General features: G+C 57.9%; 2 protein-coding genes across 3 annotated transcripts; one reads left to right on the forward strand and one right to left on the reverse strand.

Moving 5' to 3' along the window:
* Positions 1-244: 244 nt before the first annotated feature.
* On the reverse strand, positions 245-6,458 carry CCNDBP1 (cyclin D1 binding protein 1). The gene is made up of 10 exons (XM_026721770.2): positions 6,301-6,458; positions 6,136-6,200; positions 4,722-4,803; positions 4,405-4,501; positions 3,327-3,400; positions 3,122-3,198; positions 1,252-1,487; positions 987-1,047; positions 600-646; positions 245-475 (listed from the first exon to the last, which is right to left on the reverse strand). Exons 1-10 carry the CDS (start codon positions 6,407-6,409, stop codon positions 298-300), a joined length of 1,026 nt encoding a protein of 341 aa, XP_026577555.1. The 5' UTR covers positions 6,410-6,458; the 3' UTR covers positions 245-297.
* Positions 6,459-6,608: 150 nt separating this feature from the next.
* Positions 6,609-13,821, forward strand: DDX27 (DEAD-box helicase 27). 2 transcript variants are annotated; one of them, XM_026721788.2, is made up of 21 exons: positions 6,609-7,570; positions 7,665-7,787; positions 7,879-7,938; positions 8,054-8,186; positions 8,599-8,648; positions 9,029-9,118; positions 9,767-9,872; positions 9,960-10,133; positions 10,225-10,375; positions 10,505-10,604; positions 10,821-10,962; positions 11,071-11,224; positions 11,307-11,388; positions 11,484-11,661; positions 11,763-11,869; positions 12,253-12,355; positions 12,445-12,539; positions 12,640-12,769; positions 12,886-12,976; positions 13,308-13,382; positions 13,472-13,821. In XM_026721788.2, the coding sequence occupies exons 1-21, from the start codon at positions 7,493-7,495 to the stop codon at positions 13,485-13,487; spliced, it is 2,238 nt and encodes a 745-aa protein (XP_026577573.1). In that variant the 5' UTR covers positions 6,609-7,492; the 3' UTR covers positions 13,488-13,821. The 2 variants fall into 2 exon arrangements, with proteins under 2 accessions (XP_026577573.1, XP_087784890.1); XM_087928764.1 differs by having other exon boundaries at positions 7,431-7,570; positions 7,671-7,787.
* Positions 13,822-17,147: the final 3,326 nt, after the last annotated feature.

Consider the following 17,147-nt stretch of genomic DNA (forward strand, 5'->3'; position numbering starts at 1 on the left):
GAGTCATTCCGTGTCCTCTGGCGGGCCAGTGCCACCCCCAACCACCCTGCCTGGCAGCTACCCCTGGCCCCCTGGGAAGAAGGGAGTGGTGGGAGGGGAGATGGGGCAGGAAACGTGGGAGGAGCGGGGTCCTCCGCAGGCCCCCTGCCCACTTAAGTCGCCGCCCCCGGTGCCCCCTCAAAGTCCCTCTGGAACTGGAGCGGTGCTCGAGTTAGGCAAATGAGGCCACTGCCAGCCGTCCAGGCTCCTTGCAAAGAGGTCAAAGGTCCTTTACTGCCCACACCGGGGACGAAAGTGCTACGGCTGATGCCCCTCTGGCCGCGTGTCTCCCGCGCAGCACCAGCCCCCCCCTGCCGAGCCAGGGTCCCCCAGCAGGCCTTGGGTGGCGTCCTTGATCTTGCCTAGGTTGTGGTCCACGGCTTCAGCCAGGAACCGCACCCAGCTCTCTTCAGAGGGAGGGCAGACGTGGCTCGTCCTGCAGGAGACAAGGCGGCAGCCCTGAAGGGACAGGCGACTCCCCTGCCAGGATGAAAAGTTGGGGTGGCCGCCAGAGAGGGAGGCTCCCAGACCAGGGGCGAGTCCACAACCAGTTCCCTCACCTGGTGACTTCCAGCATCTTCATCAGCACCGAAGCCAGTTTCCCCGCCTGAAAAGGGACCCCCACGTGAGCGAGGAGGCCTGGCGACTGCAAAGCCTCCCTTCCCCCCCCAACAGGGGAAGCCCACCTCATCGGGGGGGGGTTGGGGGGCTCCAGCCAAGATTAACGGCCTGCCTCGGGACCCCGCCTGATAAATCCTGGCTGCCCAGGACCATGGGCAGGATCCCCTCCCCTGGGGGAAGGAAAGCAGACCCCATCCTCAGGGAGGCTCCCTTCCCCTTGCAGGCAGCCCCAGAGCAGCCTGGACAGGACCCCACCCTCCCCGCTGAGAGGGAGGAGTCACGCCAGGCCTGGCACAGGCGGCCGGGCCCCTCCTGGACCAACTTACGTTCAGCCGCAGAGCCAGCTGGTTCACGGGCGGGCAGAGGCTGAGCACCAGTTCATCCACGCTGAAACACACAGCAAAACCAGCCCGGGCTCAGCACCAGCGCAGCCAGCGGGAGGCCAGCGAGAGCCTCAGGCAGGTTGGGTCTGCTGGGAGCAGCCACGACCTCCTGCCCTTCCCGCGAACTCTCTGGAGGCAGAAGCCCCTCCTCCCAATGCAGGATGCCAGTTGCTCCTCCCCTCGGTGGGGCCGTGGTGACTCTCCTCACCTGGGGCTGAGCTCGGCCGCAGCCTCAGCCAGGGCATCCAGCTGAGCCACCTGCTCCGCCGTATCTGCTCCGCCGTGAGTCCTCATGGCCGTCAGCAATTTCCTCAGCCCAGCCTTGGTGGCCTTCACCAGGCCCTGGCAGGGGCCCAACAGCTGCCGCTCGGCGTCTGTCCAGGCCAAGCCCAGGGCTTCCTCCTCCAGCAGATCCCCGGGAGACGCCCCTCCCTCGGTCTGCATCTAAGACAAACACAAGCCCGTGGCAAGGAGTGCTCACTCCGCTCCCAGGGCCTCTGGGCAAGGGAGGGGAGACAGGCCATCAGGGCCGGCCAGGGGAAGCCCCGGTGGGGGGGGTGGGGGGGAAAAACCAAGGGGGCACCTTCCGCCCTCAACCACCTCCCACGCGGAAGAGTCACCCCCAGCATCCTGAAGGGAGCAAGAGGGATCCCAAGGTGAAGGGGGGGACAGAATCCCAAGGCTTGGGGAGACCAGCCAGGCCCCCAAGAGGGTGGAAGCTGTGGGGTCTCAGGGAGCGGTTCTTGTGTCAGCCTCAAGATTTCTTCCGGTACCCTAACTGCTATCTATCTCATTTATTTCTCCCTTATTTTCTCTACTGCTAGGCTTACTTCTTTCAGCTGTCATTAGCAAGGCGGGGGAGGGGTAATTGTGGGGGGGAAGAGAGCTGGAGGTGTTTTGCATCCCTTTACTGTGGGCAGAAAAAGGAGGGGGTATATGATTTCTTCTTTTCAACTTTCCATCTCCTTGCTAGCCTCTATCCCTTTTTGCGCAGCTGCGAAGTCTTATCAAAATATGTCAGGGTCAACGGACAGAGGCCTCATCACCACCTGAAGATGCCCACATGATCATATTCAGAACTTTTAATTGGAAGAGACTTCTGGACCTCGGGGGGTGGGAACAATTCCATTCCTTTGTATGTGTGATCTGCGCGCCAAATTCTCAGTTTCGGAATTCCATTTGTAGCTTCCTTTTCATTCTCCAGTAAAAGGATAACTTTGCTCTGATCCATGGAGTCTGGGTATTTCTTTCTTGGATTTTGAAAGGAGCACGCATTGACATCTTGTCTGCTGGAAAGCGACAGCCGCTAAAGGCAGGAGGGGAACCCACTCCAAGGGTTCGATTCCCCAGGTCTTGGCAGGAGGTAGGACCAGATAGGGGCCCCTTGCAGACCAGAGGTGGCTCCCGTTCCGTTCCACACGCAGCCCAATTTGTCCAAAGGGTTGCTTACAACCACCGGTAAGCGTGCCAGATGCCAGTGGTCGTTGGGAGTTTTGAAGGAGATTGGCAGTTGAGGAAAAGGCCTATTGGCAAAATCTTGGGGAGCCGGAAGGGCACCTCAGGGTAAATCAAAGGGCTGGCCCAAGTTCTGGGTTCTCTTTATTGGATCTCGGGGTTCCTGGGCTAAATAGCACACCTGGAACTTGAAAGACATGCAATGTGCTCTCTCACAAATGGCTGGCAAAGAAAGCCGGGCCAATCAGCTGCAAGCCAGTTATCATAACGCCATCGTGCCCCCCCGCCCCCAACTCCCTTAGAAGCCCCTCTCAACCCCCCTGCCGCCTCTTGCCACCGCTACTGCCTAGGAAGGCCGGGGCGACGTTTGTCCAACGCAGGTATTGCTCCCCCGGGGCGGCTTCCCGCAGTCTCTAAGTTAAAGGGCTTTGGGTCCGAGGGGTTTGCGGGTGCCCCCCCTCCCGGTCTGGAACAGCCAGTGGGGCACCTCCAGGCGTCAAGGCTCCCCCTCCCTCTTGCCGACGGAGAAGCCCCCTCTTTACTTCGCTCTTCCAAGCTCGGGCCCCGGCCGTCGCTGGGCCTCTGCTCCCCAGGCACCCAAAGGGGCTCTCGTCTCTCCCCACCTGCTCCATCTCCTCCAGGGCATCCTTGATAAGTTCCAGGCAGGAAGAAATGGCCAACGTGGCCGCTGCCAGGTTGTCTGAGCAGAGAGAACAGCGGGTGAGGGCACTCTGTGGAGGGTAGCAAGAGCTGCCCCCCCCCCAAAGCCTCCACCTAGGCCCGTTCGGGGGCTGCTCACGCACAGCTGCCTTCTCTCCCGCCACTTACCACGCGGCAGGCAGGAAACTCGGTCGCAGGCCTCCCAGACGCCTCCGGTTGAGATTAGCTGCTCCTGAGACAGGCTGCAAGGGGGGCAACGTGAGCAGTGAAGCCGATAGGCTGCTGGGAAGGCTGAGGTCAGCAGAAGACAGTGGAGTCACCCCACCCATCAACCCGGCCTCTTGGGGCCTTTTCTGGGGAGGGAAAGCAGAGGGGCAGCCGTGGAAGATTTCAGATTAACAGAGTTGGAAGGGATCTTGCAGGTCATCTAGCCCAACCCCCCGCCCACGCAGGAGACCCTACACCATTTCTGACAGAGACGGTTGTCCAGCCTTTTCTTGAAAGCCCCCAGGGATGAAGCTCCCACAACTTCTGAAGGCAACTCCTGTTCCATGGGTTGATGGTTCTCCCCGCCCGAAAGTTTCTCCTTATTTCCAGGTTGAATCTCTCCTTGTTCAATTTCCATCCATTGTTACTTGTCTGGCCTTCAAAGGTGCTTTGGAGAATAGCTTGACACCCCCCCCACCTCCTCCTCTCTGGGGCAGCCCCTCAAATACTGGAAATGCTGCTCTCCAGTCTCCCCTGGTCCTTCTCTTCACTAAGACTGGCCAGGCCCAGTTCCTGCAACTGTTCATCGTATGTTTTAGCCTCCAGTCCCCTCATCATCCTGGTTGCTCTTCTCTGCACAAAACTGGATGTGGTATTCTAAGTGTCTAGAGCTTTATAAAGTGGTATTAGTTCTTAACATGATCTCGACTGAACCCCTTTGTTAATGCAACCTAGGATTGCATTGGCACACTGCTGGCTCCTATTTAGGTGGTTGTCCGCTAAGACTCCGAGATCCTTCTCACAGTTACACAGTTAAAGGGCTTTCTTGCCTAAGTGTAGGACCTTACTTTCCTCTACATTGAATTTCACTTTGTTAGATAGGGCCCAGCGTTCTAGTCTGTCAAGATCCATCTGGATCTTGAGCCTATCTTCTTGGGTATTAGCTATTCCTGCCAACTTAGCATCATCTGCAAATTTGGCAAGTTCCTCTTCTATTCCCTCATCTAAGTCGTTAATGAAGATATGGCAGAAGGCTCACCTCTCCTGGGGGGTCCGGAGGATCACCTCTATGAGCTGAATCATCCCTTCCACCATCTGGATCGTGGCACAGCGGACAGCATTGTTCAGGGCCTTCCCTGGGATAGGCAAAGGGAACTCTGCAGCGTTTTAACTTGCAAACTGGAGCAAGATTTCTTGTAACAAGCAACTTTAAAGAAATGCAGGGACCTTCAGCCATCACTGAAGAACTCCAGGCTTGAGAGAAGAGACCCAGGATGGAGTGGCAGCTGTCAGAGCTGATGGCCCAAAGGCTCTTTGCACTGCTGGAAGGGGGGTGGGGGCTCTGCTCCCGCTCACCTTGGCTCTCTGGGAGCTGGTAATACACTAAGATAGCTCCAATGATGGCACTGCGCACCTCTTCACTCAGCGTCTCGCACGTCTGAAAAGGAACCAATCACAAAGGTTAAGCTACTCTCCCCAACGAGATTGTGCCTATGTCCTTCAAGGCCTAGAGGGGCCCCTACTTTGGGACCAGTGAAGGATATTCTGTTTCTTCCGACTTTCCTACCTGAACAATCAAGCTAATTTTAAAATGGAGAATTGATTGGAGGGACCATCTCACTCAAGATGAAAAATGTGACATCCTCTATCTCCAGTCTATAGAGTCCATTCAACAGTTCCAAGGCGGCTCTACGCCCATTTGCACCACTCGGGTGAGCCTGAGGACCCAATAAACCTCCAAGCGGCCACAATTACTCTCTAAAAGAATATAGATAGATGACCAGCTGTCTGCAAGAAGCATAAATCCTTCTATTCCCCACCATCCAGGCAGACCCGAAGAAGCTTCTTGGATGAAAAGCAAAACGTCTTCGAAGAAAAGCCAAAAAGCCCAGTTTCCTCTTGAAAAAAGCACCTTTGGGACAACCAGGACCTGGATGGCTGAGAATCTCCATAGACATCAAGATGAAAAACTCTCCGCCTCTAAGCACAGGGTTAGCACAAAGTGTGACCACCCTGGGGCGCAATGATAGATAAGGACTCCGACACAGGGCTGGCTCCCCACGCTCTCATGCCCGATAGCTTTGGCTTCTCCTCAAGTACGCATTTGCCCATCCTCCCAGAGCCCTCTAAGGAAGGGCAAGTCCTCGCACACCTCTCAACACTTCACGGAGGAAGAAAATCCAGTCACAAACCAGGGTCCCCTCAGCCTCCAAATCAGAGGTCCAACTGACCGCTATGGGATGCCACAAGGCCACATCACACCCAGAGTTTCATTTCAGGACAGGAACTAAGCAGCCTTGTCACGATCTAAACTTGAATAGGAATAGCTGCCAAATTTCCCAAATTAACAGGAACCCAAGCAGTTAATTCCAGAAAAGCTTCGGGACAACTAAAAACATTGAATTTTTCGTGCAATTGCAATACTGTGCATTGGCAAGAAACGCGTGGGAAAAAGAATCCCGGGGACGCCGAGCGCTTGAGCCGAGGCCGAGGCCAGCGGCAGCCAACGGCACCCGCAGAGGCCGCCCCCGTTCCCGGAAGGCCCAACCGCAGCCGGGACTGCAGAGGCTACTCCCTAAAGCGGGGCTCCTCGGAAGGACCGCAGGCTCCCCTCAACCGCATCTTATTAGCCCGGAAAGCCGCGGGGCTGGCCCCCCACCCGCCCCGGTCTTCGGCCGCCGCGGCTCCACGGGCGGGGGAAGGCGAGCAGGGGCCTTGCCTGCCGCCGAGTCTCGCACCAGCGAGGGGGGAGGGACGAAGGGAGACCCACCTGGGCTCGGGCGGCGGCCAGGCTGAGCCGCGTGGCTTCCCGCGAGGCGGCCCCGAAGGCTCCCGCTGCGAGGGGAGGAAAGCGAGAGTGGCCGCGTCAGGGAGGCCCGGCCGGACACAGGCGCCTGCCCCGCCCCGCCCGCCGCCGCCGCCGCCGCTCCCGCACCCAGCGCCTCCCAGAAGCGGCCCCGGTCGAAGGCCTCCCCGCCTCCGCCTCCGCCGGCGCCCCGCAGCCCCGCCAGCGCCTCCCGCAGCGCCTCCCGCAGCGCCTCCATGGCCTGCCGCGCCGGGAGCCCGCCGGTCCGTCCCCTGGGAGAGTCCGGGCGGGGGCGCTTCCGGCCCGCTTCGCTCGCCCGGCCTTTAAAATTCAGCCGCGCCTTGATCCGGCGTGAGCAGCGGCGCCGGGCTCCGGGGGCGGCTGAGGCTCTGGAAAGAGGGTTCCCCCCAGCCCCCCCTCAGCCCCCGCTGGCCCGAGCCCTCTGGGGGGGCCCTCGCATCCAATACCGCCCCCCGGCAAGGAAAAGGCCGGGAGCCCCGAGACTCCGATTCTGGGTAACTCTCGGCTTCGGCTGCCTGGAAATCGGGGCCGCCGCGCCTGGGCTTCTTCGGGCCGTTCATTGCTGCTGTGCGGACTGAACGGGGCCCCGGCGGGGCTTCCAGGGTTCCTTTGGCTTCCCATCGCAGACAAATCTCCCAAAGCGCCTGCGACGTTCCTCCCTTTGGCAGGCGCCTTTCTGTTCTGCTCGCGGGCTGCAGCGCTGCCGCTTCGGCTTCGGAAGAGGGCGAAGGCCGCAGGCGCACAAGCGGGGCTCCCTGCCCCTTCCCCCGCTGCCCCCCGCCGGCTTTTTCCTCGCAAAACCTCCGAGGCTCGTTGGCCGCCGAGCCGGTCGGGGCCAGCCCAGGCGTTTCAAGGACCCCCCCGCAGTTAGGACGGGGGTCCGCAGAGTTTGCTAAGCTCTCTTGGACCCCCAGCAAACGGGCTTTTCTTGGCGCTTTACGGGCGCTGCTGGCCATGTTAAACATCGACGCCTCCTCCTCCTCCGGTCCGCCTCCAGGCTTTTTATTTGAACTTTGCCTTGTTTTCCAACGGAGGCGGGCAAAGACTTCTCATTTTGTGCCCTTGGAGAAACGTTCCCGAACGCGCAAACTCCTTTCCTGCACCGGCCAGCCCTGGGGCTCTGGAAGCGCATTCGGGGTCCTCCCGGGTGAACCCCGCTCTCGAGGGGCGGGGCGGCTGACGGGCCCCGCCCCGCCCGGAAGCCCAGTGAGGCTCCGCAGCGCTTCCCGGGGCTGCCGCTGGGGGCGCTCCTCCGTTTCCGGCCGGAGCACCGGAAGGCGCGTGGGTCTCCGCAGCCACGATGGAGGCCGGGCTCGGTGCGGAGCGGAGCCCGGAGGAGGCGGGCGCGGAGCCGGAGTGGACGGACTCGGAGTCGGAGGTGAGGGCCGGGCAGCGGGCCGGGCAGCGGGCCGGGCGAGTCGGTGGGAGATTCGGGCTGCCCACCGACCCTCCCCGCCTGGCCTTCTCTGCAGGAGGAGGCGGCGGCCGCGGGCCGGGGAGACTTCGCGGCGGGCTTCGCGTTCTCCGAGAAGGAAGCCGCGGCGGGAGCGGGCAGCGGGGCCTGGGCGGAGGCGCTGGGGCAGCTCAAGCGCAAGGTAGGCACGCGGGGCGGGGGGCGGGGGGCGCGGGGCGCGGGGCGGTGGAAGCCGCCTCCCGCTCACCTCTCTCGGCCCTTTGCCTCGGCAGCGCTGCGCCACCAGTTTGGATGAGAAGATCGCGGCGGTGAGGAGGCAGCGCAGAGCTCAGGTCAGAAGCCGCTCGCAGCGCCGCCTCAGGCGGGCCTGCGCTTGCGGGGTGCAGCGGGGGCTCCTTGGGCTCCTTGGGGCTTTGGTTGAGCAGGAGGCCTGCCGCCCTTCCGCAGGAGCAGGCGACCCGAGCGGGAGCGGCCCCCCGGGGAAGTGAGGCCGAGGCCGGGGACAGCGAGGAGGAGGAGGAGGAGGAGGCGCTGCGGCCGGAGCATTCCTCGGCAGATGAGAGCGTCTTTGCAGAAGCTGGTAACCGAGCCCGGCATTGAGGGAGGCCCGACCAGGAGACTCCCGCGGGGCAAGCTGCTCTTGGAGGAAAGCCTGGGAGGGAGCGCCGGCCGCTGCTTTGCAGAAGCCGAACAAGCGCCAGAGCTGGGGCCTCTCGGAGGGGAGGAAGGACGAGGCCCTGATGACATAGGACTAGGGAGTGATCGTGAAAACATGCCGTGCGCGTGAAGCCCTGAGGGGTTAGTTGTTTGGGCATCACAGTGCATAAGCCGAACTTGGATTTAACACCTACAAAGACAATCACCTAGTGCTTGGCAGTATTTAATAAACTTAAACGGTAGATTAATTATTCAATCAACATTTCAATTTTATTTGTGTATAAAATTGATCTTGTGTTTTGTAGGTAAGTACCCAGCAATTGCTTATTTTGCAGATACTCTAAAGCTGAAGCAGCGATGGAAACAGAAGCACGGCGAAAAGGAGGTGAGCATTAGTGGGGTGAAATCAAGGACCTGGCTACTAGTCCAGCCTTTGCTCAGTGCAGCCTCTCGGGGAGATAGCCATGGGGCATTTTTCTCTATCACAAATTTGCCTTAAAAATAGAGGATGAATAGAGGATGAAGTTTATGCACTGTTAACGCATCACAAATTGGTTTGGTCTGGAGCTATTGTGCACGTGCTTGATCATTGTGACTTGTTTTCAGCTTTAGTGTTGCGCATATGCCGCACCACTGTGATTTGTTTGCAAAGAATGGTTAAAATAAACGTTGGCTTTGTACAAAGCAGGGCTACTAGCAGAGATCTGCTTCTGTGTAACATGGTTGGATGTTCACATTCTTGTTTTTCTTCGGCCTAATTTTTAGGAAGCCACACAGTTCTTTCAGGAAGATGCTTCGCAGTACGATGATAGTTTGTCCTTCCAAGACATGAACCTCTCTCGACCCTTGCTGAAGGTATCCTTTTGAAATGTGGGCTTCAGGTGCCTGGTGTCCTGTAGGAATGAAGCCCAAATAAATTTGAGGTGCGGTGACTGAAGATCCAGCATTGGGATATGGCACTTGCTGCAAAAGAGTCCGCTGGCAGCATAGAAAAACAGCACAAATGCCAAAATAAGAGACCAGACAATCTGAGAAGCGGCAGCTTTCTCTGGTTCCAAATGGCTGCTTGGAAGAGAGTGAAGTTCTGGAGGCTTCCGAAGGCCTTTCAGCATGCAGGGGCTTTGGGGATGAAATGACGTTCTAGGGACAGGTTCCAAATGAAAACCGGTCTTTTCAGTGCAGCTTCTGTAGGATAAATGGTCTGGTGGTTTTTAGGAAAAAGTTGGGTGGTAACAGTGTCACGTGGACCTTGCAGAAACGAGCAGAATAGATCAGTGAAGTAGAACGGGTTGAAACGGCTATTGTTCAGCCACCTTGCTCTTGGGCTGAGTGCGTTTTTCCTACAGAAATGGGAAATACTAAGAAAGTAAAGGACGTAAATATTAAATACGGCGCCCCTCCTTAAGAATGAAAGCGCTTTGGCCAAAGCCCTCCCTGTCCAGGTCTCTCCGGGGCCTGCTTCAGGTGCTTGCACACGATCTGCGTCTCTGTCTCTGTCCCCAGGCCATAACCGCCCTGGGCTTCAAGCAGCCCACCCCGATCCAGAAGGCCTGCATCCCCGTAGGACTGCTGGGGAAGGACCTGTGTGCCTGTGCAGCCACGGGAACAGGTACGTTGCGCCTAGCCGGTGATGGGAATGGGTTTGAAACGACTCCTGGCCTTGGGGGGGATCTTCACTTTTTTGCCTGCCGTTCAGGAAAGACTGCCGCCTTCATCCTTCCTGTCCTGGAGCGCCTGATCTACAAACCCCGGCAGGCCCCCGTCAGTCGGGTGTTGGTGCTGGTGCCAACCCGGGAGCTGGGCATCCAGGTGCACTCGGTTACAAAGCAGCTGGCTCAGTTCAGCAACGTCACGGTGTGCCTGGCAGTGGGTGAGTGACCCAGCCTTGGGCAATTCTTTGGCAGTTCGCTAATTTGCTCCTTTGGGAATTGTTGGGCTGCCCGTCCTTTGTGTGGTTGCAGGTGGCTTGGACCTCAAGACCCAGGAGTCCGCCCTGCGCTCCGGCCCTGACATCGTCATTGCCACTCCTGGCCGCCTCATCGACCATCTGCACAACTGCCCCTCCTTCCACCTGGGCAGCATTGAGGTCCTCATCCTGGACGAAGCCGACCGGTGAGAGGATGGCTTAATTCCCCTGGGGCTGAGAGGCGGGGCCCTCTAAGCCGCCTGGCCTGAGCTTGCCAGGGAGGACCAGGGAGGGGGCTGGCGCACCCATCGCCTCTTGTCCCCCTTGCCTGCCAGGATGTTGGACGAGTATTTTGAGGAGCAGATGAAGGAGATCATCCGGATGTGTGCTCGACATCGCCAGACCATGCTCTTTTCTGCAACCATGACAGACGAGGTACTGCAGGCGCCTGGCACGGAGGAGGGCAGGCAGGGGGGAGAAGTGGGGTATCCGGGGGGGGATGGGGGACGAGAGCCCCTCGCCTTGCCCGGCAGCAGCAGCAGGAGGAGGAGGAGGCCTTGTTCCTGTGGCGTCTGGAGGAGAGCCCCTGGGGAGCGCTCTCTGCAGAGGAGGAAGAAACCCCCCCCCTCCCCCCCCACTTCCCTTTGCCAGGTCAAGGATTTGGCTTCGGTTTCTTTGAAAAACCCCGTCCGGATCTTTGTGAACAGCAACACAGAGGTGGCCCCCTTTCTGCGCCAGGAGTTCATCCGCATCCGGCCGAGCCGTGAGGGGGACCGGGAAGCCATCGTGGCAGGTGGGGCTGGGGCTGGGGGAGGAGGAGGAGGAGGAGGAGGAGGCGGCCGCCTCTGGTGGCCTGTTCAAGAGGGGAGCTGGCAGTGAGGAGTCCCCCTCTGCTCTCCAGCTCTGCTCACAAGGACGTTCCCGGACCACGTGATGCTCTTCACCCAGACTAAGAAGCAGGCCCACCGCCTGCACATCCTCCTGGGCCTGATGGGCCTCCGTGTTGGGGAGCTGCACGGCAACCTTTCCCAGGCCCAGCGCTTGGAGGCTCTCCGGTAGGCGGGGGCCGGGGCAGTGCGGCCGGGGAGAGTCGCGCTGGGGCTGGGCCGGCCTCTTCAGGGGCTCCTTTCTTTGCAGGCAATTCAAGGACGAGCAGATTGACGTGCTGGTGGCCACCGATGTGGCCGCTCGGGGCCTCGATATCGTGGGCGTCAAAACAGTAAGGTCCCTCCCTGCTACTCAGCCCTTCCCCCCGGCCCCAACCCTCGTTTGCCCAAGGGCGGATGCTCTGCGCTGCCTCCTCTGTGCTTGCAGGTGATCAACTTCACCATGCCCAACACCACCAAGCACTACGTCCACCGGGTGGGGCGCACAGCTCGGGCGGGGCGCGTGGGCCGCTCCGTGTCCTTAGTGGGCGAGGAAGAGCGCAAGATGCTGAAGGAGATCGTCAAGGCTGCCAAGACCCCCGTGAAGGCCAGGATTCTCCCCCAAGGTAACGGCCGTGGGGAGGGTTGGGGGCGGGTTAGACTGCTGCTTTGCCCTGAGGGACTCGGTGGCGGCAGCAGCCTTTCTGCGTCTCTCCCCCCCCCCCAGATGTGATTCTGCGCTTCCGGGAGAAGATTGAGAAGCTGGAGCCAGATGTGTACGCTGTGCTGCGCTTGGAGCGGGAAGAGCGGGAGCTGCAGTCCTCGGAGGCCCAGGTGAGGCGGAGCGGGAGGGGCTCCTGGGCTGGGTTCTCTTCCCAGCAAGCGAGTGGAGAAAGGGGTGGGGCGCTAGTCTCAGTTTCCAGTTGGGGGCTTAATTTAGGAGAAATTCGCGTCGCCCTCTCAAAGAGAACGACGTCTTGGTGGCCCCAAGTCATCCAGGCAGAGAATGTATTTGGCGTTGCCTTTCAACACTAGCAGGGTCTACCCTGGTGGTGGTGGTGGTGGTGGGGGTCACCTTCCTTTTCTTCCCTCCCCCGCTTACCAAGGACAAAGGAATCTGGCCCCACAGCCGCTCTGCTTCTCTGGCTGCCCTGGGGAAGATCTCTCCATCTCCTGAGGCTGGGGTCGGGCTCTGAGCAGATCTGCTCTCCTTCCAGATCAACACTGCCAAGCGGAAGTTGGACCCTGGTTCCCAGCAACCAGCTGGATGCACTCCCCGCAGCTGGTTCCAGAGCCAGGAGGAGAGGAAGAAGGAGAAGCGTAAGGGTTGGCTCTGGGAAAGGGCTCGGATGCCTCCGTCCAGGCCTGGTCCCGACCTCTCTCCCGCCACTGTCTTGCTTCCCTCCCAGTGGCCAAGGCTCTCCAGGAGTTTGACCTGGCACTTCGAGGCAAGAAGAAGAGAACGAAGTTTGTGAGGGATTCCCAGAAGAAGGCTCAGCCAACGGTGAGCTTGGAGGAGGGGGCAGGGAGGGAGGGAGGGCTGGCGGCCCCTGGGCCCCTGGCCCCATCCCAGGCAGCCTGGTGAGCGTCTCTCTCGTCGGCAGCCAGAGGAACGTTCCCAGTTTGAGATCTTGAAGGCCCAGATGTATGCCGAGCGGCTGGCCAAGCGGGACCGCCGGCCCAAGCGAGCCCGGGCCATGCCGGAGGAAACGCCGCTGGTAGAAACGAAGGCTGGTGAGGAGGCCTCTTTTTCCCTTCCCTTGTTCCGAGCCCAGGGGTGCCGGGTGGGAGGCTCTCCTCCACAGCTAGCTCACGTAGCCTGGCTTCTCGGCTCTTCTCTCCCCTGGAAGGGCCCAAGCAGCAGCGCAAGAAGGGGACGTCGGTGTTTGATGTGGAGCTCACCAGCACAAACAAGAAGGCCCTCAAGCAGTATCGGGCGGGGCGAGTATTGCTGTCCTACCCTTGCGACTCCCTCCCTTCAGTGGGCTGTTTGGGGGGCTCTGGCTGGCTGGTGCTTCTCCTCCAGTGTCCGGGCCCAGAAGCCCAGTCGGGGGATGGGTTGCGAACGGGCCTGGCTGGGAGACCACCAGGGAGGGGAAGACCAAAGCCCAGGAGGCAGCAATGGGGTGGGGGGGTGTCACTAGGAGCGAAGCTTGGCTTGGAAGCATCTCCTCCCCCCAAAAAAAAAGAGCCCTGGGCGGTTCAGAGGGAAAGGCCGCCGCCTTGTCCGCTTGAGGTCCCCCACTGAGGGCGATGCTCTTTCCCCCTCCAGGCCTTCCTTTGAGGACCGCAGGCGTCTGGGCCTCCCGGATAGAAGGAAGGGGGGAAAATTTAAAACCAAGTCCAGGTAAGTCTCCCAGTCTCGGTCTCTCTGTGTGCCTCCGTCTCTCCCTCCCTCCCTCCCTCGTTCTGAGATCTTGCTTGCTCTTTACGCAGGTACCGGCGGAAGTGAGCGCCCCTGTGAGCTGGGCTGCAGAGGCCTCTGCGCAGCGGCCCTTGTGGAATTCGGGACCCCTCCACATTCGCTCCCCTTGCAGGAGCCTAGCAGTTGGAAAGGAGCCGTGCCCAGAAAAGCCACCTGGCTGCTTTAGGACTTGGCTGAAGACCTGGACCTGGTCAGAGGGGGCTCCCTCGGGCGCCTCTGAAGCTTCCTAGGAAGGAAGACCTTGAGACCAAATAAACCAACTATGTCGTTGACCCAAGGCCTGCCTAGCTAGGGAGCCCAAGGGGTGTGTGTGATCTTTACCTAACAGCTATTAAAGGAAGCTCTGACATTGGCCTGAAAATTCCAAGGACTCAAAGGCTCAAACTTTACTCGCTAACAGGTCGCTCTTCCTAGTAGTAACTCTGAGGTACTCTGCTGAAATCAGCAGGGGAAGCTTAGAAATGCTCTGGGTCCTGGCGTTGGAGCCGGGCCGTTGTGCCCGACTGTGGTCTGCGGCTACCAACAAACTGGAGACCCTCCAACGACCAGTTGTTGGGGATTCCTGAGGTCCTTCCTGCCTTAATGGAGCAGCCGGCACTTTGGGCGTTCACACTCCTTGCACCCCCAGCATCAAGGCTGTGGTTGGGATGGAGCTGCTTTCATTACTAGAGCTGCCACTTTGGGCAGAGGTGTCTCTGTCTCTCCTCCTCCCTGCCCCCAGCCATTGCCTCCTCTTGCCCACTGCCCAGCCAGAGGACCCGGCGTAGCCCCACAAGCCCCTGCGACACAGAAGCAGGCAATCAGCTGTCCCTGTCGGTTGGCTGGAATGTTTACTGACATGCCAAAGGTTGGGGTGAAATCCACAGGACTCTTCACCTGGTTTTATGGCAAGCCGAAGATGCCAGCGGCCTTGGCTATTTCTTCAGTATTTGGAATTGATCAAGAATCGTGAAGTTTCCAACTATGGCAGCACTCCAAAACATTGTTAACTGGAAGGATAAATCCACACTTAATTGTGGAATGTTTAGTGACTGATGTAGGTTGCTTATTAAATGCTGTGGCTTTTGCAGCAGCAAAGCAACATAGGTTCCTGAGGAATTTGATCAGCGGAAGGGGCGGGTTCGGCTCAATTTAATTTCCCAGGGTTTATGGGGAACGTGTCCCACTGCCAAGAGCTCTAGCCAGTGTGGATTGTGCAGTGGAACACCTGGAGGAGGATTGTGCGCTGGGCATTGTTGGCCCAGGAAGTATCAGGGCTAGTGCGCTGCACTGGGATTCTATTCCTATGACAAAACCTAAAGGCTGATGTTGAGGTAATTCCCCGTTAGGAGAATGAGCGCATACAGGGAGATGTATAGAGAGTAGCGTTTGACTAAAACACAGAACACAGATACGCTGTACAGTAAATGTAGGGTTTTACTTTCAATAAAGGTTTAAGCAAAGTCCAAAGTCACAGGTAAGATCAGTCAGTTTTTAGTCCAGGGATAATCCAAATATCAAAGTCCAGCATCAAAAAACAGTTCAGTAACAGACATCAAATCCAGGAATATCAGTCAATTAAGAAAAATGGAGGAACCGCAATACTTTCCAACAGAAGGAAACAGATTCACTCTCTTCTGAGACTAAGACTAAACAACCCAGGTTTCTGGCTCCATCTTATGGCTGTTTGAGAAACCACACCCAATTACAGTTTTGCATTTTCTTAAAGATAAAGAGTTTTAAAATGTTTATCCTGGTTTATATATTTCTAACCCAAATAGCTTTTAGGTGACTCATATTCCTAACAGCTGAGCTGTAAATAAATCTTAAGTTCTTCCACCATAAATGGTCTGATTTAAGGATCAGAGCTTCAGCCAAGGCTTTGTTCACTTCCTAACTATAAGCACCAAGGTAACATCCAGAATTACCCTGGTGAAAGCCTAGCCGTACCTGTGGTTGTACCCATATGGAGAACTGTGGAGGGAGAGCCCTGACAGATTTTGTGGGGTTTCCATACCATGAAAATTCTGCTTGTGTTGACACCATGGAGCTCTCTGGGCTTGGTTTTCTTGCAGTCATTTCCATGTTCAGTGAAGACGATGCCTAGTTGGGTCACGAAACATTCACAAGAAAGCCACCAAGAACAGAGAGCACCAAGGACCCCCTAATTTCAACCCTGAGAGTTTTGACACTGCTTGGCCTGAGACTGGCAGTCATCCACCCCAGGCTCACTTCTCTCTCTCTCAAGCTCAGGTATTTCTGCACCTATCACTTTTTCAAAAGACAGATGGAAAATATGACATAACCGTCATGTAGAGTTTGTTAATTTACAGTTTTGTTGCTGTTAAAGTGGAATATGTGCCTGATCCATTCAGTTATGACTTCCAAATGTTCTGAACCAGCAGAGCCCCCACACTGCTAGCATACCATGGGTGATGGAATTGAGAGCCAAATAGTGTTGATTTCACTTAATGTGGTGAACAGGCCCATGTTTGCCAGCACATGGAGGCAAAGACCCTTTCTCCTAGCCTCTTTAACAGGAGTTGGAAGGAACCTTGGAGATCATCTAGGCCAGGTTCCCCATCCCTCAGTTCGTGGCATGCCAGCAACTGGGTTGTGCAAACAAAGGAAGCCCCATCCGTGGGATGCAGGCAGCCTGCCAAAACCACTCCAGTCTGCAGAAAAACCTTCATCCATAGAACTGGTCCCTGGTAGCTCAAAGGTTGGGGGTTATAACTGCAGGTCTGTTACGCAGTCCAGCTGACGGTTTGGAATAGGGAGGTGACTGAGGCTGTGGATAGGATTGCACCCTTGCGACCGCCTCACCCATAGACCTCTCGGTGCCCCCTGGTATAAAGAGGAACTGAGGGATGAAACCCATAACATCTGGAGCACCGCTGGCGGAAGACTGGAGATGAACTTGATCAAACATGGGTGAGAGCGGCTACTAAGGCCTGCCTTGGGGTGATTCCTGAGGTGAAATGTGAATCTTTCTCCACGCTCATTGTGTCTGCAGATAATCGCCCAGCGACCCTCTTTAAGGTGAGCCACCGCCTCCTAGAGGAGATTGAGGTCCACCTGAAGGGTCGCACTGAGGAATTTGTGGGTTTTCTGGAAGACAAAATCGCTCGACTTCGTTCCCAGTTAAATGCCGGTGTGCTTGCTGAAGCTTGTGAGGCAGGTTCTTGCCCTGTTATCTGGGAACGGTTTGACCCTGTTGCTCCTGAGGAAGTGGGCAGGATCCTAGGGAGTATGCGCACAAACACCCGTGTTTAAGACTCCTGGTTTGTCCCTCCTGGTTTGTGAAAGCTTCCCAGGTGACAGGCGGGTGGACTCTGGCAGTGGTTAATGCTTCCCTATAGGAGGGGACGGTGCCCCAATACTTTAGGGAGGCTGTGGTCTGCCCTCTTCTTAAGAAGCCATCACTGGACTCACCCGGTTGGATAATTTCTGACCTGTCTCCTCCAATCATCCCTTTTGGGGGAAGGTTGTTGAGGTGGCCGCGCAGCAGCTCCAGAGGTTTCTGGATGGAACGGATTGTCTCAACCCCTATACCAGTCAGGATTCAGGCCTGGATTTGGGACAGAAACAGCATTGGTCGCACCTTTGGATGATCTCTGGCGGGAGCGGGATGGCAGTCGTGCATCCATCCTTGCTCTACTTGACCTCCCAGCTTTCGATACCATTGACCACGGGGGTCTCCTGGGG

This window comes from Pseudonaja textilis, chromosome 3, assembly GCF_049901715.1.
Source record: "Pseudonaja textilis isolate UNSWEBS1 chromosome 3, rPseTex1.2, whole genome shotgun sequence".
In the NCBI taxonomy this organism is placed as follows: Eukaryota; Metazoa; Chordata; class Lepidosauria; order Squamata; family Elapidae; genus Pseudonaja; species Pseudonaja textilis.